We start from the raw sequence: 19501 nt of genomic DNA, 5'->3' as shown, positions 1-19501 counted from the left end.
GAGCCGTGGCAGCTGGAGAGCTCCCCAGAGCCGACCGCAGCGCTGGGTTTTGGGGAGGGGAGCAGGCAGCGAGGGGCAGCCCCGCCGCCTCGGCAGGCTGGAGACCCCCGGGGACGGGCCGGCGGCTTTTCCCAACTGCTCCAGCGCTGCTAGCGGGATCCGCTGGCTCGGGGGGGAAACCAGATACCCTGCCCTGCGGCTGGGGGGGCGAGGGGGCCGGCCCCACGCCGAGCGGACCCCCCCGGACACGCTGCCGGGGAGCCGGGCCGGGGCTCCGTGCAGCCGCGGGTCGCTAGGGCAGCTCCGTGCGACACCTCCGCAGCCCCTCCGGATCCTCAGGGCTGCCGAGTGTCCCCCATCCACCCGGGGGAGGGGATGCGGAGCCCCCCTCGTCACCCCTGACACGTCTGTCGGGCGCGTCCTCATGGATTCGACACCAAATCCGCGCTTCCCGAGCAATAAATCAGGCAGCGGCACGTCCGTGCGCGGTTTGTCCCTACGGGGGGTCCCCGAGCTGCCGCTAATGACTTCAGCACCCAGCGTCCCGCTGGATTTGGGGAAAGAGGGTCCTGCTGCGCTCCGAGCAGGCGCCCCGCGTCCCGGAGCGAGCCGGGAGGATGCGATGGCAGCCGGGAGGGCTCGGACCTGGCCGGGGCCGGGGTCTGGAGTGGAAGCGAATCCGTCTGTTACCTCCCGGCCCTTCCCGGCGCTCCCAGCGCCTTTGTTTTAAACAAAGCTTTTTTTTTGGGGGGAGCCAGGACGTTCCTCTCCCCGCCGAGAGAGCCCCCGCGGCAGCACCCGCTCACGGACGGGGGACACGAGGGGAAGGGACGAGGGGCTCTGGCTGTCGGGTCGCCCCCCTCCCCTCCGGCGGCGGCTCCGCTTGGCCCTGGGGGTCTCCCCGCGCCCCCCAGTCCACCCCACTCACCCCGGCCGGGCTGCGGGGAACGCCGCGGTCATTGCCAAGGGCCCCGCGGGCGCCGGGACGGGGATTGTCCTAACGGGGGAGGATAATCGGGAAGAAAGCGGCTCTGGCACCCGGAGGAAAGGGTGTTGGGGGGGGTCCCTCCCTCCCCGGGGGGGTCCCTCCCCGTCCCCGCGTGGACGGGGGCGCCGGGAGAAGCGAAGCCCTCCCTCGGGACGGAGGGTCCCCCGCGGCTGAGCCGCCGCCGCCGCTCCGGGGGGCTCCGGTTGTGCCGCCGGGACCCCGCCGCGCTCCCCCCGCTCCGCCGCTCACCTGCCGCCGTCCCGGCGGGGCAGCGCCCGCCGCGCTGCGGGTCCCCAAGCCGGGGAGGGGGGGGGGGGGTGCGCGGCCCCCGGACCCCCTCTCTCGGCCGGAGGGGAGGGGGCTGGCCGTGCCAGCGAAGAGCCGAGGACCCCCCCCTCCCCGCCCCGCCGCCACCCTTCCCGCACCGGCCGGCCCCATCCCTCCGCCACTCCTCCCCGCTGCCCCGGGGGGGGAAGGAAGGGGGGGCAGGCTGGCACCCCACGCCCCCCCCGGCCCCGGCCCCGCCAGAGGAGCCGCTCCGCCGCACCTCGCCCCGTCCCCCCCCGTCCTCCCCTCCCCGGACCCCCCCTCCGTCCCGTCCCCCCCGTGCTCCCCCCGGGACCGGGCTCTCGGCTCTGTGCGCGGGGAGGAGGAGAGGCGAGAGGGCTCGGAGCGGCAAATGGGAGCCGCAGTCCCGGGCCGGTGTGCGGGACCGCTGCCTGCCCGCCCGGCGAGCCCAGAGCACGCACGCAGCGCCCCGGCCCCGCGCCCGTCCCGCATGGAGCTGAGAGCAGGTAGGAGACCCCCCCGGCCAGCGGCACCGGCCCCGCACCGGCCCCGCCGCGGCCACTTTAACAAAAGCCGGGCGGGATCCAGAACCGCACGGGGGGCACAGCGAGGGACAAAGCGGGGGGTCCCCCCCTTCCTACCCGGCCAGCGGCACCCCCGGGGACCCCCCTCTTTCCTTCCCTCCCCTCCCCTCCGCCTTCCGCAGCTCCGGGGCTCGGCTCCAGCCTCCCCACCTCTGCCCGGTGCCGGGAGCCCGGGGATGGGGATGGGGAAAGGGGGGATAAAGCCGGGGCGGGGGGGGAGAGGGAGGGAATGAATGGAGCCCGCTCTTGTGTACAATTGCATCAAATACATTCTTGAAAGCAACCTGGTTCTGCTTAACACTTGAATTGGGGAAAAAAAAAAGAAAAAAAAAAAAAGAGGAAAGAAGGAGGCAGCAGCTTGGAGAGGGTGGATGCGAGCTCCAGTTTTTTTTTTTTTTTTCCTTTTTTTTTTTTTTTTTTTTTTTATTTTTTTTATTCCTGCATTCCTGGACCCCAATCAAAAGAGCAAATCGAGGGAGGTGGAAGGGGGGAACGGCGGCGAGCGAGGCAGCCGGAACGCGGTGCGAACCCTCCACACCCCAAAAACCCACCCAACCCGCCCCGGGTTTTTGGGTTTTTTTTTTTCCACCTAACACCCGAGCGAGCCCAAACCAAAACAAATAGAGACCGAGGGAAAAAAAAAAAAAAAAAAAAAAAAAAAAGAAAGAAAGAAAGAAAGAAAAAAAAAAAAAAAACAGAAACCAACCCAAAAAAAAAAAAGAAACCACCACCCAACCCTGAGCGAAGCAGCGAGCCAGGGCTGAGGCGAGCGGGCGGGCTCGGGGAGCCGAGCAAGAGCCGAGCCCCCCCAAAATCCCCCTGCACCCCGACTATGCTAAATGTAACCGGGGAGCTCTCAGGTAAGCCCGCGGCGCTGGGTGCGGGGCGGGGGGCTGCCCCAACTCCCCTGCCTGCATCTGCCGGGAGTTTTTTTCCCCTTTCCAACCCGACTGCTGATTTTAATTTGATGTGATTAAAACGTCTGTCTGGCTTTGGGATTGATTTAAGACTTTCCCCTCTCTAGGTTGGGTTGTTGTTCTTTTTTTTTTCCCCCCTTTCTCTCGTTCCCTCTTTTCCATGCATGTTTGTGATTACCAGGGAGGGAACCGCCGCTGAGCACGGAGAATTAAACCCCGGGACCGACAGAGGGGAGGAAAAGGAAAGTCGGTGGGATTTATGGGGCGCAGGAAGAGTTAGTTTTCCTGCCCGGGGCTGGATTTTGGGGCTTGACACAGAACGCCGCCGCCGGAGCAGGCGACGTTCCTGCGGGAGCCAGCAGCGGGGTTTTGGGGTGCTGGGAGGGGACGGCTTTGTTCCCTCGGCCCCAGCGGCCACCGGCACCCCCGGGGCTGCCGGGGGGCCGGCCGGCCCGGCGGCGCACCGGGACCGGGGGCTCGTCGCCCGGAAAATGCTGGAAAACACCCTTAAAAGGTCAAAGTGTGGGCGCCGCCGGGCTCCCCGGGGTCCCGGGCGGCGGGACCGGGGCCGGGGCGGCACGAGGCCGGCGCCGGGTTCGGCTCCGGCTCCCGCGGTGCCGGCGTGACGCAGGACGGGCGAAGCGGGGCGAGCGCCGGGGAACCGGAAAAGCCAGGCCGGGATCCCCGGCGGCTCCATCGCCCTCCCTCGCCCCTTCCTCTCCCCCTTCCCGCCGCCGCCGGGCCCGGCGGACGTGGCCGAAGCGGTGGCACGGCCGGTGCCGGGGCCTGCGGGGACGGGCACGCCGGGGAGGATCCGCAGCGCTGGAGCTCTGCCGCCGGGACCCCGTTCCCGTTCTGGGACATCGCCGCCCCTGGGCTGCCCGGGCGGTGTCCCTGGCGGGGCCCGGGCGCTCCCGGTGTCGCCGGTGTCGCCGTGCCTGCTTAGCGGGCGGCGCGGGGGCACGGTGGCGGCCGCACATCTGGGCTGCATTAGGCGCAGGCTCCGCAGGGAAATGCGGAGGGCTCTGCTTACAGGGCCGCGCTGGGGGAGATTTATGCCCCGCTAAGTGGCACCGAGCCCCATAAATCATCCCCCCGCACCCCGGCCGGGGCTGCAGCGCCAGCGTCCCGGTGCCACCGTGCCAGCACCGCCGTGCCAGCGCGGCGGCAGGCCCGTGGGGATGCACTCCTGGATGGGCCATCTGGGATATCTGGGAAGCAGCCGGCCCGGCAGTGTTGTGGCGGCGCGTGGCACGTGGCCTGTGGGTGACAGAGGCGTCCCAGGCTCCACCAGGGTGCTGTGGGGACATCAGGGCATGGCTGTGCCCCCCCAGAGCCAGCCCGGCAGTGTCCCCGTGGCGGGCGATGCCAGCGGGCCTGGAGGTGCCGGGGCGTGTCCCCCACGGCTCTGCGGTGCCACGCGGGCTGGCACCGGGGGTCCCCAGCCCCGCTGGAGAGTGGCCAGCCTGGCTGCGTGCCGGCAAGCCCCCAGCACCCTGCTGGCGGGGCTGCAGGGCTCTGTGGATCCATGACCTGCGCCGGGAGCGGCAGGAAGGGATGGAGGTGCCTCATGAGGCTGCCGGGTGCCGGGCGTGCGTGTGGGGCAGCGGGGTCTGGTTGGGATTAGGGGCCTGCGCCCCCCTCGCCGGTGGGGCTGTTTCCATCGCGCCGCTGGCTGGAGCCGGAGCTGGATGGGAAATCCAGGCCCAGCTAATTACGGCCTCGCTGGAGTCTCCCGTGCGCGGCCGCATTTATAAACACACGGAGGAGACAGGATGTAAACACTCAGCGCCGCGAGCGCAGGCACGGCCCGGACCGGGGGGGACGCGGGGCCACGCGCCCCCCGCGCCACCACCCGCTCCTGGCACGGCGGCTTCGCCATGGGATGGATGGGATGGGATGGATGGGATGGGATGGAGTGCGGTAGAATGGGATGGATGGCTTGGGGACCCCGCTGTGGTAGCCGTGGGTGCTGTTGGGGAACAAGGGCACACGTGCTGTTCCTGTTGGAACTCGGGGAGTGCTGCGTCTGTGATTCCTGGGTGTGGAATGTGAGCATCCTCGTGCCCCCACCGTGCCAGCTCCACAGGGACGCTGCTGTGCGGTGGTGTCACCGCCCCAGACACGGCGGGGTTAAATGCCAGCAGTGTGGGGACACAGAGGCCTCTGTCCATGAGCCCTGGAGTGTCACCCACTCCAAACCCTTGGAGCTGGCGGCCCCATTGGCCTGGGAAACAGTCTGTGGAGGGTTAAGAGGTGCCAGCTGGTGGCCAGGACAGTGGCTGGAGTAGGGGGGACAGGGCTGCTTTGTCCTCTGTGCCACAGTCACGCCTGGCCACCGCGAGACCTCCCGTGCTGGCCCCAGGAATGGGGCTGCGGGGCGGGATGGGGCTCTGTTGGCCGCTGGACGCCGGCCCATCAGATAGGGCAGCTCCCGCCGCGGCGTCGGGGGCTGGCTCGGCTCCATCCTCTGCCGGGGGCTCCGGGGCCAGGGGGTCTCCCCTTCCCGGCTGCCGCCCCCGCCACCAGGGTTTCGGGAAAGCGGCTCTGGGCGGGCTGTGGTCGCTCAGCCCTCGGCGGCTCTGCCCACAGCATGCCCAGGGAACAGCTCACGCTCTCCGTGGCCGAATTCCTGCCTCGGCCGCTGGCCGGGAGGTCCGGCCAGCGCTGCTGCCTGCGCTGCTGGCCGGGTGGCAGGCCAGGGGTCCCGGGTGTCACCCCAAAGGCGGGTGAGCCACGTCCCCGCTGCCACGTGTGCGATGGGTGTCCGTGGCAGCGCCGGTGTGTCCGGCGTGGGCGTGCCAGCAGAGCAGGGGGTGCCCGCTCCCGTGGCCCCCCGTCACCCCGGCTCCTCGGGTGTCCCCAGGGCCCTGCGGGTGACCCCGGGCAGGCACGCCATGAGCTGCTTACGTGGGCTGGGAGCATCCTGGCCGTGCTCCAGGGCCGGTTTTGAAACCCTCGGGCTCTTCCTCTCCGACGTCACCGGGATCCAGCTGTGCCGGCTGGAGCCTCCCTCCTCCACTGTCTGTGCCGGTGGGTGCCCGGCGCCAGCCGCTGGGACAGGGGTGGGCAGGGGACAGCGGGGGCACCCGCGATGGCCGGGCCATTGTCACTGCTGTGCCGTGCTCACCGTCACTGCTGTGCCACTGTCGTCATCGCTGCTGTGCCACGGTCACTGTCACTGCTGTGTCATGGCCACCGTCTCTGCTGTGCCACAGTCACTGTCACTGCTGTGTCACGGCCACCCTCATTACTGTGCAGTGTCACTGTCACTGTCACTGCTGTGTCACGGTCACCCTCATTACTGTGCAGTGTCACTGTCACTGCTGTGTCATGGCCAGTGTCTCTGCTGTGCCCCAGTCACTGCCACTGCTGTGCCAGGGTCACCATCGTCACTGTGTCATGGTCACCTCTGCCCAGCGCTGTCCATTCTGTGCATCCCAGCGTTCCCATCCCTCGGACACCCACCTCCATGCCCTTTCTCCATCATCCTCATCCTCATCCTCATCCTAGTGTCTGGGCCACCTGCCCAGGATCCACCGTGGCTCCATCCCAATCTCCCATCCCTGCCATCCCCCCTCGTCCCGCTCCCCGGCTGTGTTTGGTTTGGCACCGGCCGGGCCGGGGCGGGTGTAAATCCCGCCTGGAAACCGGAGCCGGCGGCGGGTGAGGGTCCGGCCAAAGCAAACACCGGGAGGGGGGGGTGATGTGTGCTGTGAGTCACCGCGGCCCCCCCGCCGGCCCCCCCCGGCCCACGCTCGCACGCACGCGGGGCCGAACGCACCGGAACGCACCGGAACGCACCGGAACGCGGGCAAGCGGCGGCACGTGCCCACCGCGGGGCACCGGGCGAGCCGGGGCCGGCCGGGGCTGCCGCGCACGGGGGACACGGGGACGCGTGGCGCCACATGGGGTGTCACAGCGTGTTGTGGTGTGGCGTGTGCATGGCGTGCCACACGTGGGTGGCACGTCACGGAGTGTCCCCCCTGATGGGGTATGCGCACAGCACGCTGCACGCTCGCCTGGCACGGTTCTGTGCCTGCCACACGTGTCACACGCCCGTGTGGGTGTGGGAGGTGACACGCCTGAGCGGTGTCTCACGCGTGCGGCGCGTCACACGTGCGCACGGCGTCGCACGCCCGGAGAGCGCGGTGTTCCCCGCGCCTGTGCGATGCACACACACAGGGCGCATCCCAGGTGTGCCCGGGACGTACCCCAGAGGCGCCACAAGCGCCCTGCGCCCCTCCGGGCTGTCTCCCCGGTGTGACAGCCTCCTGCACACCCGCGGGGGCACTCGCATCCCCCACGGCGGGGCTCGCAGCTTGCAGGACACCCATGGCGCCGAGGCCGCTGTGGCCGGAGCCGGGGCGTCCCCGAGGACCGCCGTGCGTCACCGGCGGCCGGTGACGGGCAGCGGTGACGCTCGGGGCTGCCCGCGGCAGGAGCCCCGCGGTGCCGAGCCGTGCCAGGGGCCGGGCTTTCCCGGGAGGCGCTGCCGGGAAGGCCGGCCGCGGTGAGCCGGGGGTGCCAGCTGGCCCGAGCGTCCTGGCCGCGGTCCGTGACCTTTGCAGGGCCGCCGGCCGGCGGGGCCGCGCTCCCGGGCCGCCCTGACGTCAGGCCGATGACGGGGACCCCGCCGGCGCTTTCCGCTGCCTCCGCAAAGGTCGCCCCGCGCCCCGACCGCTCCTCGGAGCCGCTTCCCACCCCCCCATATTCCCGGTGGCCCCTCGGCGGGGGTCCCCGCTGGGTGCCCGGGCCGCTCTGGCGTTGGCGGTGCCCAAATATATCCCAGGCGCGTGTCCCGGCGGGAATGCCGCGGCCGCGCTGCTCCAGACCATATAAAGGATTGTTGGTGCAGCCGCGGGCGGCAGCGCTCCGAGGGGAGCCGGGGGGTCACCGCGCTGAGCTGGGGGGTTCCTGCTGCTCCGGGGGGGCGCTGAGGTGAGGAGCACCCCACCCTCCCCACCTCCGTGCCTCAGTTTCCCCGCTCTCGGACGGGTGACTCAGGGATACTCCGCAGGCTCAGCGCCGCAGGCACGGAGACGGAGTGTCCCTGTCGCCCTCCCTGAGGTGCCGTGTGTCCCCCACAGGTGACTCTTGGGGGATCTTCACCTTCCTGTGCGCCGCGCTTTGCAACCTGCCGGCGCTGCCGGCGCTGAACTGCTCCGAGGAGCTGGGCGCCGGCCAGTCCATCCAGCAGACGTACGACCTGACCCGCTACCTGGAGCACCAGCTCCGCACCCTCGCCGGCACCTACGTGAGTCCCCGACCCACCCCCCGGGATATCCACCCCGTGCCCAGCTGCTCCCACGCCGGAGGGCACGGAAATGCCTCATCGCCCCCCGGGCGCAGGGCGGCTCCCGGACACCCTCCCCTCGGCCCGCGATTCCGTCATGGGCGCGGGCATCCGCCTCTCCCTCCCCGCCGGCGTCGCCGACTCACCCGGAGGTTCCCCGTCCCTGCCCTGGCGTGCCCTCGGCGGTGCCGGCACGTTTGGTGCCAAGCGGTGCCGGTGGCACCGCCCGGGCTGCGCTGGGAATGCCCGGCTCGGGCCGAGAGCGAGGGGGGGATGTGACAAGAGAAGGGACGAGCGAGGGGCACGCGGAGGCTGGGGACGGGCTGGGCACGGAGACCTGACGCCTGGCACCCCCGTTGCCTTGCAGCTGAACTACCTGGGCCCCCCCTTCAATGAGCCCGACTTCAACCCGCCGCGGCTGGCGCGCGCCGAGCGGGTGCCCAGCGCCACCGTGGACCTGGACCTGTGGCGGGGCCTGACGGACAACGCCCGCCTGGCCGCCAACTACCGGGCCTACAGCCGCCTGCTCTGCTACCTGCGAGTGCTGGACGGGCAGGTGGGCACGGCCGAGCTGCGCCACCGCCTCGCCCACTTCTGCGCCAGCCTCCAGGGGCTGGTGCTCAGCATCGGCGGCGTCATGTCCTCGCTGGGCTACCCGCTGCCCGCCGGCCCCGCCGGGCCCCCCGCGCCCCCCGGCGCGCCCGCGGCGCCCAATGACTTCCTGAAGAAGATGGATGACTTCTGGCTGCTGAAGGAGCTGCAGACCTGGCTCTGGCGCTCGGCCAAGGACTTCAACCGCCTCAAGAAGAAGGTGCCGCCCGCTGTGGTCACCCTGCGGCTGGAGGCGAGGGGGTTCTGAGCACCTGCTGGGTGCCACCAGGGCCACGCAGGTCCCCTCCTCCACCACCAGTGTGCCTTGAGAAAGGGATGGGGCTCCTGACCCCCCAAACCACCCCACAACCTCATCATCACCTGGCAGTGCCTTGAAAGATGGGGCTCCTGACATCACGTGTCACCACAGCCACCCTGCAGCCCCTCCACCACCATCATCATCATCATACTGTGCCTTAAGGAACAGGGCTCCTGACCCCAAGTGCCACCACGGCCCCCCCCCATGTTCCCTGTCCACCACCAGCGTGCTTCGAGAAACAGGGTTTCTGACTCCCAAGTGCCACCACAGCCACCTCACAATCCCACTTTTGTCACCGTGCCTTAAGTGAGGGGCTCCTGACCCCAAGTGCCACCCACCACAGCCACCTCACATCCCCTCTGTCACCACGCTCTGCTGTATGGGATGCGTCTCCTGACCCCAAGTGCCACCAAAGCCACTCCATGTCCCCTCTTCGCAACCGGTGTCCCTTCAAAACTGTCTCCTGACCCCGGAGTGCTGCCTAAGCCACTCCACACCCTTATCATCACCCAGCTGTGCCTTAAGGGTGGAGTTCCTCACCCCAAAGTGCCGCCACAGTCACCCCGCAGCCCCTCCGTCACTATGTTGTGTCTTAAGGGATAGGTGTCCTGACTCCCGAGCGCCCCTCCATGGTGTCCCCAACCCCCAGGGTGCCTGTCCCCATCCCTAAAATCTCCAGAGTGGGTGAAAACCCCGCCCATCCCAAAAAGGACCAAGGCCCTCTGAGCATAGGAATAAGCCCCGCCCCAGCCAGCAGCAAGCCACGCCCCGGAGCAATAGGCTCCGCCCCAGATGGCAATAAGCCCCGCCCATTCGCTCTGTAGCAAGCCCCGCCTCCTCCCCGCATCAGGCCCCGCCCCCTCGCCGAAGCCCCGCCTCCCCCATGGCTGCCCATGGCTGCAGCGCCGGGGCGAGGCCGTGGGGCGCGGCCGCTGTCCCGGTGCGTCTATGAGTGTTTATTTATTGGAGATGTTTATTTATTGGGGTATTTATTGCAGAAGATCTATTCTTGTATGAACGAATAAAAGCCTTTCTCCAGCCCCCCGCCCCTCCCGTGCCGCGCCCCGGTGGGGGAGAGAACGGCTCCGTGTGGAATCCGCGCCGTTCCCGTCAGTGCCATCGGCAGGGAGCGGAGCGAACGGCTCCAAGCTGAGCTCAGGGTGGGGGATTGGGGTGTTCCCCTCTCTCAGAGGCTGGGGATCCAGCTAACCCCACCCCGAGGACAGGCACCTCTCCCTGGGCGCTACTTTGGGGTGCCCAGGATCATGTAGAAGGTTCCGGGCTGTGGCACGAAGCCGACGGCCTGCAGGGCGTGCAGCGAGGCCGTGTTTCGGGGCAGCACGGCGCCGTAGACGGGGAAGCCGCGGGCGTGCAGCTGCCGGCCCAGCGCGGCCAGCGGGAGCCCGGTGAGGCCGCGCCCGCGCCAGGCGGGCACCGTGTAGCCGTGGCGCAGGCAGCCCTGCCCGTCCAGCAGGCTCCAGGACACCGGGCGGCCGCGAGGGTCCAGCAGGCAGGCCGAGGGCAGCGTCCGCACCAGCCCCAGCAGGAACGCCTGGCTGCGGGCGTTGCCCCCCAGGGCCCACGTGGCGTTGAGCAGAGGGACGTGGGATGGGGACACGGGCGCCAGGCGCAGGCCCGGCGGCATCCTGCAGCAGGGCATGGCAGAGTGGGGAATGCTGAGCCCTGGTCCCAGCCGGGATGGCAGATGGGATGGGATTGGGGACCCCTGTGCCACTCAGGAATGGAATCTGGGACCCTCGTACCCCCTAGGAGTGGGACTGGGGACCCCTGTGCCACCCAGGGATGGAATCTGGGACCCTCATACCCCCTAGGAGTGGGATTGGGAACCCCTGTGCCACCCTGGGATGGAATCTGAGACCTTCATACCCCCTAGGAGTGGGATTGGGGACCCCTGTGACACCCAGGGATGGAATCTGGGACCCTTGTTTCCCCTAGGGATGGGATTGGGAACCCCTGTGCCACCCAGGGATGTGCTCAGTGAACCCACTGATGTCACCCAGCAATCCCAGTGCCACTCAGGCAAGCGCCCAGGGTCTGGGCATCAGCACAGAGGTGGTGTTTGTGGCTCTAAGGGCTTGCAGGGTCCTTTGCTGGATTTCTTGTGCCACCCCGGGGTGTGCTCAGTGATCCCACTCGTGTCACCCAGTGCCTCTCAGGGATGTGCTCGGGGCCCGCTGTGCCACCAAGGGAGGTGACCATGACCCCCCTGTGCTACCCAGAAATGTGACAGGTGTCCGTGTGCCACCCAGGGACGTGACTGGTCCCTCAGTGCCCATGTGCCCCCAGTGTCCCATGTCCCCCCAGTGCCCCTCACTCACTGCCTGCGGGGCTGGGGGGGGCTTGGGGCTCATCAGCGCCCGGTACCGGATCGTCTCCACCTTCAGCCCCCTGGCACCGGCCACCTCCTGCACGGCCTCGTCCAGCCCATCCTGCATCCCTGCGACACCCTGTCAGCCACACAGGGGACCCAGACGGACAGTAGAGGAGCCCTGTGTGCTCCCAGTGCCATCCTTACCCAGAATCTGGAAGGCTCTTTCCCGGCTCACCGCCTCAGTGCCCTCCAGCAGCGCCTGCAGGGCTCCCTTGTCCCGGTAGAACACAGACAGCTGGTTGGTGTAGTAGTCCCTGGGGTCCCTGTGCTCCTGGGAGGGACATGGAGCTGAGGGTGGCACCCCAATTCCCAGGCCCATGGGGTGTGGGGCGCTGCTGCCAGGGGCAGCAGGGGCAGCACCTCTGGGCGCAGGCGGGTCAGGACAATGCCGAAATTGGGCCAGGAGTCCACCAGCACCTCGTGGGAGGCCGGGTTCCCCCTGGCCACCGTCATCACGGTCCCCAAGACCTGCACGACAAGGTCATTGCCACCAGCAGGACAGGGCAGAGGGGACAAAGGGGTGCCCAGAGTCCCCCCGGCCCCCTCACCAGCAGGGACAGTCCCCCTGTCTCCAGCAGGGCAGAGGAGAGGGGACAGAGGGGTGACAGGTGGCAGGTGGGGAGGCAGAGGGGTCCCAGTGTCCTCATCACTGGCAAGGCAAGGGAGAGGGGACAGGGGACAGGGACAGGGGAATCAGCAGCACTGACAGGAGAAGGGTCAGGGGACAAAGGAGTCCCCAGGGTCCTCACCACTGGCAGAGAGGGAGGGAGGGGGAGACAGAGGGGTCCCCAGGGACTCTGTCAGCAGCAGGACAGGGCAGAGGGGACAGAGGGATCCTCAGGGTGGCTGTCACCGGCAGGGTGGTGGGTAGGCTCTTCCGCAGGGTCTCCTCCAGGAGCTGCAGCTGGGCCGGGCACCTCAGGATCAGCATGGCTTCGTGGCCGAGGGGCAGGTGGTGACACCGAGGATCCGTGGGGAGCTGGTGGCACTGGGGCAATGTCCCAGAGTGTCCCAGCCGAGCACCCGTCCCCAGGCGGCCACAGGGCTGGCCCGGTGCCCAGTGCTCAGCAGCATGGACCCTGCCCGCTGCCCCCCAAGGCAGGGGGCACTCACTGGCCCGTGACAGCTGGTGGTAACCATTGTCACCGGTGCCACACAGTCTCCAGACTCCCACTCCACAGCCCCCCGGAACACACACAGACTCAGGGCTGTTGCGGGGTGAGTGCTGGAGGAGATGGGGACCGTGGGGAGAGGGATAGGGACAGGGACAGGGGCCATGCCTGGTGGCCCTGTCCCCCTGTTACTGAGGGTCTCTCAGCAGGACAATGAAGATCCTGACGTGCTCTGCCCAGCTGCAGCACCTGGAGGGGATCCTGAGGAAGAGCCTGCCCATCGCCCTGCCGGTGATGGGGACCCCACTGTCACCCCTACCCTGTGCCATGACAGGGACCCCAGTGCTACCCCCACCCTGCCAGCCACAGGGACCCTGCTGTCACCCCTGTCCTGTGCCATGACTGCGACACCGGTGTCACTCATCTGTTGCTGTGATGGGGACCTCAATATCCCCCTTGCCGTGAGGGGGACCCCAATACCACCCCTGCCCTTTGCCCTGCTGGTCACGGGGACCCCCGTGCCATTAGGGACCCTTTTTGCTGCCCTGTTCCCCTCACCTGCCCCTCTCCCCTCAGCTCTGACTCCATATCTGCTCCCACAACCTCCCCAGCTCTGACCCCCATCTGTCCCCTCCTTGTCCCTCATTGCTGCCCCCCTTTTCCCCCAGGTCTTCGGGGCAGTGCTGAACATCAACCGGGGCAACCCTGGCCAGTTTGAGGTGCTGGTGGACAAGTGGCCCGAATTCGGCGCCGTGCTGGCCCGGCCCAGCGGAGAGGTGGCCAGTGGGGACACGGGGCACTGCAGGAGGGGGGGTGACACGGCGCCCTGGCACGTGCCAGGTGTGCTCAGAGCACCCGTGGGTGCCCCCAGGTGCCGGCGAACGACGGCTACTGGAACACGCAGGCAGCGTTTTACCGGGACCTGGGGGCGTACCGGGCGCTGCTGGAGACCCCCGGCTGCCTGCGCTGGGACGCCGCCTTCACCCTCATCGGTGGCCTGGGGACACCGGAGGCCTGGGGGGGTCCTGGGGAGGGACTGGGCATGCTCTGGGAAGCACTGGGAGTGTGGGACACGGGGAAGAGCTGTTGGAGGCAGGGAGGAGCTGGGAGGCGCTGGTGGAGGGAACTGGGGGGTGCTGGGGAATGCTGGGGATGGGTGTTTGGGTGCTGGGGTGGGGGTTGGCGGGTGATACCAGTGGGAAGTGTTGGGATGGGATTTGGGGGTGCTGGGGGCACTGGGAAGCATTGCAGCTGGATTTGCGTGTCCTTGGGGACACTGGGAGTACTGGGGTAGGACTTGGGGATAATGGGGGCACTGGGAAGCATTGCAGCTGGATTTGTGTGTCCTTGGGGACACTGGGAGTACTGGGGTAGGACTTGGGGATAATGGGGGCACTGGGAAGCATTGCAGCTGGATTTGCGTGTCCTTGGGGACACTGGGAGTACTGGGGTAGGACTTGGGGATAATGGGGGCACTGGGAAGCATTGCAGCTGGATTTGTGTGTCCTTGGGGACACTGGGAGTACTGGGGTAGGACTTGGGGATGATGGGAGCAGGATTGGGGTACTGGGCACACTGGAAGCAGAGATTTGGGTGCTGGGAATAGAGGCTGGGCTTGCAGGTAGCCCCTGGGGACACTGAGGAGGACACGGGTCATATAGGGGGGCTGGGGACAGGGATGGTGGGGTACAGGAGGAGCAGGACCCCCTGACATCCCCATCCCCAGGGATACAGGACGGGCTGGCCACGGTGTCCCAGGACCTGGCAGGGAAGAAGGGTGTGGAGCTGGACATTGTCGAGTACTACTCCTACTGGCATCCCGACCCCAGCACCATGCCAGAGCCCCGGTGAGAGCCCCCCACCCTTGTCCCCGCACGGGGACACCCCGGAGCCCCCCACTGACCCCTGCCTCGCCCAGGCCGGCCCCCGGGGTGCGCCTGGGCTCCCTGAGCCCCTCGCACGTGGACCTGCTCAACGACACGTGGCCCTACGGGGGGAACGCCCGCAGCCGGCGCTTCCTGGCTGAGATTTTGGGGCGCTTCCCGCAAGTCTGCCTGCAGGACGGCAGCGGGCAGCCCGTCGCCTGGGTGCTGACGGATCATTTCGGGACGGGCACGCACAGCTACACCCTGCCCGAGCACCGGCGGCGCGGCCACATGCAGGTGGCACTGACGGTGGCGGCGCAGCGGGCGCACGCCCGCGGGTTCCCCACGTTCGGGCACACGGCGCTGGGGAACCGGCCCATGCAGCGGCTGCAGGAGATGCTGGGCCACCGGCGCCTGCCCGGGGTCTGCCGCTACATCCTGCACAATCCCGGCCTGGACAGGGACGGGCCCTGAGGCCAGCTGTCCCCTCTCGGCGCCCCCCTCAAATTAAACAGCGGTGTGTTGGAGTGTCTGATGGCTGCTGTGGGGTTTGTGTGTCCCCCCGGCACTGACCGTTACGGCGGTGACACGGCTTGGTGGCTCACGTGTCACCGCTGAGGCGCGCAGCGGGGTCCCCTGGGAGTCACCCTGTTCCAGGGCACGCACCTCGGTTATTCTCAGCTCCCCAAGGGAGGGCTGAGAGCCACAGGCAAATTTGCACTGGTGGCACCTGCAGTGTTACCCCCTGGACCAGGGTGGTGTCACCCACAGCTGGCGGTGGGACAGGCGGGCACTGGGGGGACAGACAGTGACAGGGCAGACGGTGACAGTGTCGCAGTGTGAGTCATGGTTTGGGGGCTGATGGGGACAGACAGGGAGGTGACAGTGTCCAGGGTGGTGGGGAGTGCTGGGATGGGGGTGACAATGTCCAGGGGGACAGGGAGAAACCACAGGGGTGACGGTGCCTGAGGTGATGGGGACAGTCACAGGGGTGACAATGCCAGAGCGCAGTGGGCACAACTGGGAGGTGGCATCGTCTGGGGTGACAGTCACTGACACGGGTGACAGTGCCGGGGGAACAGAGAACACCGGGATGGAGGGGACAGTGCCCTCGGGGTGACAGGAACTGCCGCGGGGGTGACAGTGCTGCTGCTGGCAAGGACAACATGGGGAGGCGACAGCACCCGGGGACAGCCGGGGGGTGCCGAGGGGGGCGGGGGACCGGGACCACCGCGGGAGCGGCAGTGGCCGAGGGTGGCAGCGGCCAGTGTCCCAGCCCGGCCCCGCCGCTTCCGCCCGGCCCTGGGCAGGGGCGGGTCCGTCCCGCTGGTTCCCGGTAGCGGCGGGTCCCGCCCGGTTCCCGGTAGCGGCGGGGCCGCGCCAGCTCCATGTCGCGCAGGGCCATGGAGCAGCCCCGGCGCATCACCGACTCCTTCCCGCGGCGGCGGCGGCGGGGCCCGGGGCGGCCCCCGGGCAGGCTCAAGGACAGGAAGGACAAGGACAAGGACAAGGACAAGGACAAGGTGCAGCTGAAGGTGCGGGACTGTCCCCGCGGCCCCTCGCAGCCCGCCCCGGACCCCGCGCTCATGGAGATGCTGCGGCGCTTCGACCTCTCCTGGCAATACGGACCCTGCAGCGGTGAGCACCCCCGGTTCCCCCGGTTCTCCCGGTTCTCCCGGTTCCCCCGGTTCTCCCGGTGGCCCCCCGGTGGCCTCGGGCTCCCCCCGGCCCCGCTGAGCCCCCGGTATCCCGCAGGGATCACCCGCCTGCAGCGCTGGGAGCGGGCACAGGAGCTGGGGCTGAGCCCCCCCGGCCCCATCCGTGACGCCCTCCTGGAGCACCGGGACAACCCCGATGTCACCTACAGGTGGGATGGGATGGGGTGGGATGGGATGGGATGGGATGGGGTGGGGTGGGATGGGATGGGGTGGGATGGGATGGGATGGGATGGGATGGGATGGGATGGGATGGGGGGCACAGGGCATCCCCCGCCCTTCCCACTGACCCCGTTGTGCCCCCGCAGCCTGTGGCACGAGTACGAGCTTTGATGCGCCGCGCCGAGGGAGCAGGGGAACCATTCCCGACACCCCCAGACCCTATTCCAGGGACACCGGGTGGATTAAAGCTGGTGTGAGCGAAGGAAGGGGTGCCGTGTGCTGTCTGCGGGCACGGGGTGGGGTGAAGCCCTTGGGGTGCAGGGGGAGGGCAGGGAGTTGCATCCCCCCTCCAAAAAACCCCAAGAAAGCCCGGTGGGGTGTCCCATCACACAGTTTAATGCCACCCAGCTGGGACCCGGGGAGAAAATGTGTTCTTGGGTGGAGAAAGGGAGGTGGGATTTTTTTCCCCCAGGAATGGGGTGAAGAAATGAAGAATGAGGGATAAAATCAGGTGAAAGTGAGCTCAGGGGGGCGAGCAGGTGGCTGTGGATGGCGGGGATGCCCTGCAGTGGGGTGGGAAGAGGGACAGTGTCCTGTGGGATTCATATGTTTAGTAGCCCAAATCAGCAGCTTTGCTGTGTGCAGAATCATAAATAACAGGATGTGTCTGTCAATTATTCAGGTTGTCGATGACTTAATTCACCAGCTCTTTCTGTTGTTTTGCAAATAAAATAAATTGTTTCTATCTGTGGTGGGTCTAGCATTGATTAAATGCTACTGCACCCACTAGAATATATTTAGGTATTTTTTGTTGATTGTTTTGGTGCTTTTTATTAGCTTTAATTCTGGGGATATGGGTATTTATATGGTGGACGTTTACAGATAGTTTTTTATATCTTGGTAGTGACGTCTTTTTATTTTTTAGCAGTTTAAATTTGTTGGTTTTGTTTTTTTTTTAATGCTGCTAATTAGTCTTTTTAATTTTTCCTAACCATCCTCACAGAGTACTGGTTACTATTTATGAATTAGTGTAGAGTTTTGGCTGCAGTGGAGCACTGGAGCCAGCAGTAACCTGGGATAAGGTGGGATGGGGTGGGATAAGGTGGGATGGGGTGGGATGGATGGGAGGCCACCCACAACTCCCATCCCACTCGCACTGCAGGCTCCCGACCCTCTGGATCGCATTATCCAGCCGGATCTGGTCCTGCTGTGCAAGCTGCAGTGTCTTGGCTATCTACAGGGACAGAATTCCTCTGCTGGGCACAGGATGGAGGTTTTTAGGTGGACCCCCAAAAAATAAGCATCCTACACCCAGCCAACCCAGGGTTGTGCCCTCCTGGTGGGAAGAAGGAGGGAGACTCCCATGCTCCTTCCTTGGCAGAGGGTCAGTCCCAGCCTGGTGGGTGTCCCAGGAATGGGGGAAGTGCCTGGGATGGCTCCAGCTGCAGGAACAGCCCTAGGAGATGGAGATGGACAGCAGTAGCCTCAGGGGCAGTTTCCAGCCAGGAACCTCCTTGCCTGGGGGGTGAGTTTAGGTGGGATTTTGGGAAGAAATTCCTCCCTGTGAGGGTGCTGAGGCCATGGCATAGATTGCCTAGGGAAGCTGTGCCTGCCCCAGCCTTGGAAGTGTCCAGGGCCTGTTTTGATGGGGATTGAAGCAGCCTGGGCTATTGGAAGGTGTGCTGTGGGTCAGGGGTGTCAACATGAAGGGACACCATGGTGGGAGGGCCTGACACCATCTTACAGGGTGGCAGCAGGGAGCACCTGGCTTCCCCTTCCACCATGGCCACAGCGAGCTGCGGGCTCTCTGTGTGCTTCAGTCCTGCGCTGCCGGGCCTCGGGAGGGCCCCGGTCCCGCTTCCAGCACCAATTCCTGCCCGGATTCCAGCCCGGGCCTCGGGACGGCCCCGGTCCCGCTTCCAGCCCCGATTCCAGCCCCGATTCCAGAGCCCGGGCCTAGGGACGGCCCCGGTCCCGCTTCCAGCACCAATTCCAGCCCCGATTCCAGCCCGGGCCTCGGGACGGCCCCGGTCCCGCTTCCAGCACCAATTCCAGCCCCGATTCCAGCCCGGGCCTAGGCCGCGACGGTTGCCATGGCAACCCGGAAGTTGTTCTTCTCGCGCAAAGGCCGCCGGGAGTTGCAGTTCCCCCGTGCCGCACAAAATGGCGCCGCTGGGTCCCCGTGCCCGCCCGGTGTCCCCAGAGCGTTCACTCCGGTCCCCACTGACGGCAGCCCACCCTCCAGGTGCTCAGGGCCACAAAGCCACCAGTGGCTGCCATTTCCACACTTTATTGCCAGTGCAGGAGCGGTGTCGGTGTTTGTGTGCGTAGGGCTGGGACAGAGGCACGGCCCAGCCCCAGGGTGCGGGCGGGGCGTGGGCGGGGAGTGCCGGCTCACTGGCCACGCCCCCGGCACAGGCCACGCCCCTCCGTTGTTGCCATGGCAGTGAGGAGGCGCTGACCCATGCCCCCCAAATTAAGGCGTGGGTTCGTCCGTGTGGGCGTGGCCAGGTGCATGGGTGTGGTCCTGGGTGTGGCCATCACTATGGGTGTGGTCACAGAACGGGGCGGGGCCACCATCCAGGCTGGCCTGGCGCACCACGCGGCGCGGGCGGGACGAGGGTCGTGACCTCGGGGAGGGACCCTCTGCTTCCTCCGCGGCCTCAAACACCTGGCGGGGGACAGCGGCGTCATCCCATGCTGCTGTCACCCCACAGCCGGACCCCCATCCCGCCCCGAGCCCTGCTCACCTCCCCGGCCAGGGGCTCCCCCGGCAGCTCGAGGGGCTCGGGGGTCTCCAGCAGGCTGATGCTCCGCATGACGGAGCACAGGGAGATGCGGGGGCGCCGGGAGGCCCCCAGCAGCCCCCCGCCAGCTGCCTCCTCCTCGGAGGGCTGCGGGGACGCCAGCGGGGAGGACAGCGGGGACGGGCCGCTCGTGTCCCTGGCGGTGTCCCCCTCGGGGTGCGGCGCCTGCTCGGCCGCCCGCGGCTCCCACAGGCTGCTGTGCCGGCTGCCACAGAGCTGTCAATCAGCGCCAGGCCCCGCCCCCTGCGGGGAGCCACACCCCCTCGGCAGGGTGGGGCTCCCGTGGGCTTCTCCCACACAAAATTCCCCACGCCTTTCCAGGTAGGGCGCGGCCACAGAAGCCACACCCACCCACCCACACGAAGGGGTGTGGTCACAAGAGGCCCCACCCTCTTACCCATAGGGGTGTGGTTATGCCAGACTCCACCCAGCTGTCCCCACCCAGCTGTCCCCACCCAGCTGTCC

At 67.5% G+C, this 19501-nt stretch overlaps 5 protein-coding genes across 8 annotated transcripts in view; 3 read left to right on the top strand and 2 right to left on the bottom strand.

Annotated features, from left to right (window-relative positions):
* Nucleotides 1-1655: 1655 nt before the first annotated feature.
* CLCF1 (cardiotrophin like cytokine factor 1) lies at nucleotides 1656-9787 on the top strand. 3 transcript variants are annotated; one of them, XM_038139379.1, is made up of 3 exons: nucleotides 1656-1782; nucleotides 7868-8034; nucleotides 8441-9787. In XM_038139379.1, exons 1-3 carry the CDS (start codon nucleotides 1668-1670, stop codon nucleotides 8930-8932), a joined length of 774 nt encoding a protein of 257 aa, XP_037995307.1. In that variant the 5' UTR covers nucleotides 1656-1667; the 3' UTR covers nucleotides 8933-9787. The 3 variants fall into 3 exon arrangements, with proteins under 3 accessions (XP_037995307.1, XP_037995309.1, XP_037995306.1); XM_038139381.1 differs by lacking the exon at nucleotides 1656-1782 and adding an exon at nucleotides 2561-2720; XM_038139378.1 differs by lacking the exon at nucleotides 1656-1782 and adding an exon at nucleotides 3724-5810.
* A 151-nt stretch (nucleotides 9788-9938) lies between these two features.
* LOC119702011 (glycine N-acyltransferase-like protein 3) lies at nucleotides 9939-12422 on the bottom strand. The gene is given in 6 exon segments (XM_038139384.1): nucleotides 9939-10629; nucleotides 11323-11342; nucleotides 11344-11441; nucleotides 11520-11646; nucleotides 11736-11843; nucleotides 12229-12422. Coding segments are annotated over 6 exon segments (834 nt in total). The 5' UTR covers nucleotides 12307-12422; the 3' UTR covers nucleotides 9939-10226.
* Nucleotides 12423-12473: 51 nt separating this feature from the next.
* LOC119702010 (glycine N-acyltransferase-like protein 3) lies at nucleotides 12474-14884 on the top strand. 2 transcript variants are annotated; one of them, XM_038139382.1, is made up of 6 exons: nucleotides 12474-12593; nucleotides 12697-12778; nucleotides 13156-13263; nucleotides 13359-13479; nucleotides 14214-14334; nucleotides 14406-14884. In XM_038139382.1, exons 2-6 carry the CDS (start codon nucleotides 12701-12703, stop codon nucleotides 14824-14826), a joined length of 849 nt encoding a protein of 282 aa, XP_037995310.1. In that variant the 5' UTR covers nucleotides 12474-12593; nucleotides 12697-12700; the 3' UTR covers nucleotides 14827-14884. The 2 variants fall into 2 exon arrangements, with proteins under 2 accessions (XP_037995310.1, XP_037995311.1); XM_038139383.1 differs by having other exon boundaries at nucleotides 12526-12593; nucleotides 12694-12778.
* Nucleotides 14885-15615: 731 nt separating this feature from the next.
* POLD4 (DNA polymerase delta 4, accessory subunit) lies at nucleotides 15616-16980 on the top strand. Its single transcript, XM_038139385.1, has 3 exons — nucleotides 15616-15990; nucleotides 16108-16219; nucleotides 16376-16980. The coding sequence occupies exons 1-3, from the start codon at nucleotides 15741-15743 to the stop codon at nucleotides 16398-16400; spliced, it is 387 nt and encodes a 128-aa protein (XP_037995313.1). The 5' UTR covers nucleotides 15616-15740; the 3' UTR covers nucleotides 16401-16980.
* Nucleotides 16981-18303: 1323 nt separating this feature from the next.
* Nucleotides 18304-19501, bottom strand: part of LOC119701379 — a 2294-nt gene continuing 1096 nt past the window's right edge. Inside the window, 3 exon segments of the mRNA XM_038138006.1 lie at nucleotides 18304-18662; nucleotides 18665-18929; nucleotides 18980-19252. Of these exon segments, the coding sequence (XP_037993934.1) occupies nucleotides 18304-18662; nucleotides 18665-18929; nucleotides 18980-19252 (897 nt within the window).

This window comes from Motacilla alba, chromosome 5 (genome assembly GCF_015832195.1).
Source record: "Motacilla alba alba isolate MOTALB_02 chromosome 5, Motacilla_alba_V1.0_pri, whole genome shotgun sequence".
Taxonomy (NCBI): Eukaryota; Metazoa; Chordata; class Aves; order Passeriformes; family Motacillidae; genus Motacilla; species Motacilla alba.
The sequence above is the reverse complement of the archived record's forward strand: the minus strand, read 5'-3'. Positions and strand labels throughout refer to the sequence as shown.

Excerpts from the sequence above, each read along its gene's own strand:
- CLCF1 (XM_038139378.1), top strand. The coding sequence starts at position 5,537 with ATGGGTGTCCGTGGCAGCGCCGGTGTGTCCGGCGTGGGCGTGCCAGCA. Across the intron at positions 5,811-7,867 it reads CTCCTCCACTGTCTGTGCCG|GTGACTCTTGGGGGATCTTC; the intron begins GTGGGTGCCCGG and ends TGTCCCCCACAG. Across the intron at positions 8,035-8,440 it reads GCACCCTCGCCGGCACCTAC|CTGAACTACCTGGGCCCCCC; the intron begins GTGAGTCCCCGA and ends GTTGCCTTGCAG.
- LOC119702010 (XM_038139382.1), top strand. The coding sequence starts at position 12,701 with ATGAAGATCCTGACGTGCTCTGCCCAGCTGCAGCACCTGGAGGGGATC. Across the intron at positions 12,779-13,155 it reads GCCTGCCCATCGCCCTGCCG|GTCTTCGGGGCAGTGCTGAA; the intron begins GTGATGGGGACC and ends CTTTTCCCCCAG. Across the intron at positions 13,480-14,213 it reads CGCCGCCTTCACCCTCATCG|GGATACAGGACGGGCTGGCC; the intron begins GTGGCCTGGGGA and ends CCCCATCCCCAG.
- POLD4 (XM_038139385.1), top strand. The coding sequence starts at position 15,741 with ATGTCGCGCAGGGCCATGGAGCAGCCCCGGCGCATCACCGACTCCTTC. Across the intron at positions 15,991-16,107 it reads GCAATACGGACCCTGCAGCG|GGATCACCCGCCTGCAGCGC; the intron begins GTGAGCACCCCC and ends GGTATCCCGCAG. Across the intron at positions 16,220-16,375 it reads AACCCCGATGTCACCTACAG|CCTGTGGCACGAGTACGAGC; the intron begins GTGGGATGGGAT and ends GTGCCCCCGCAG.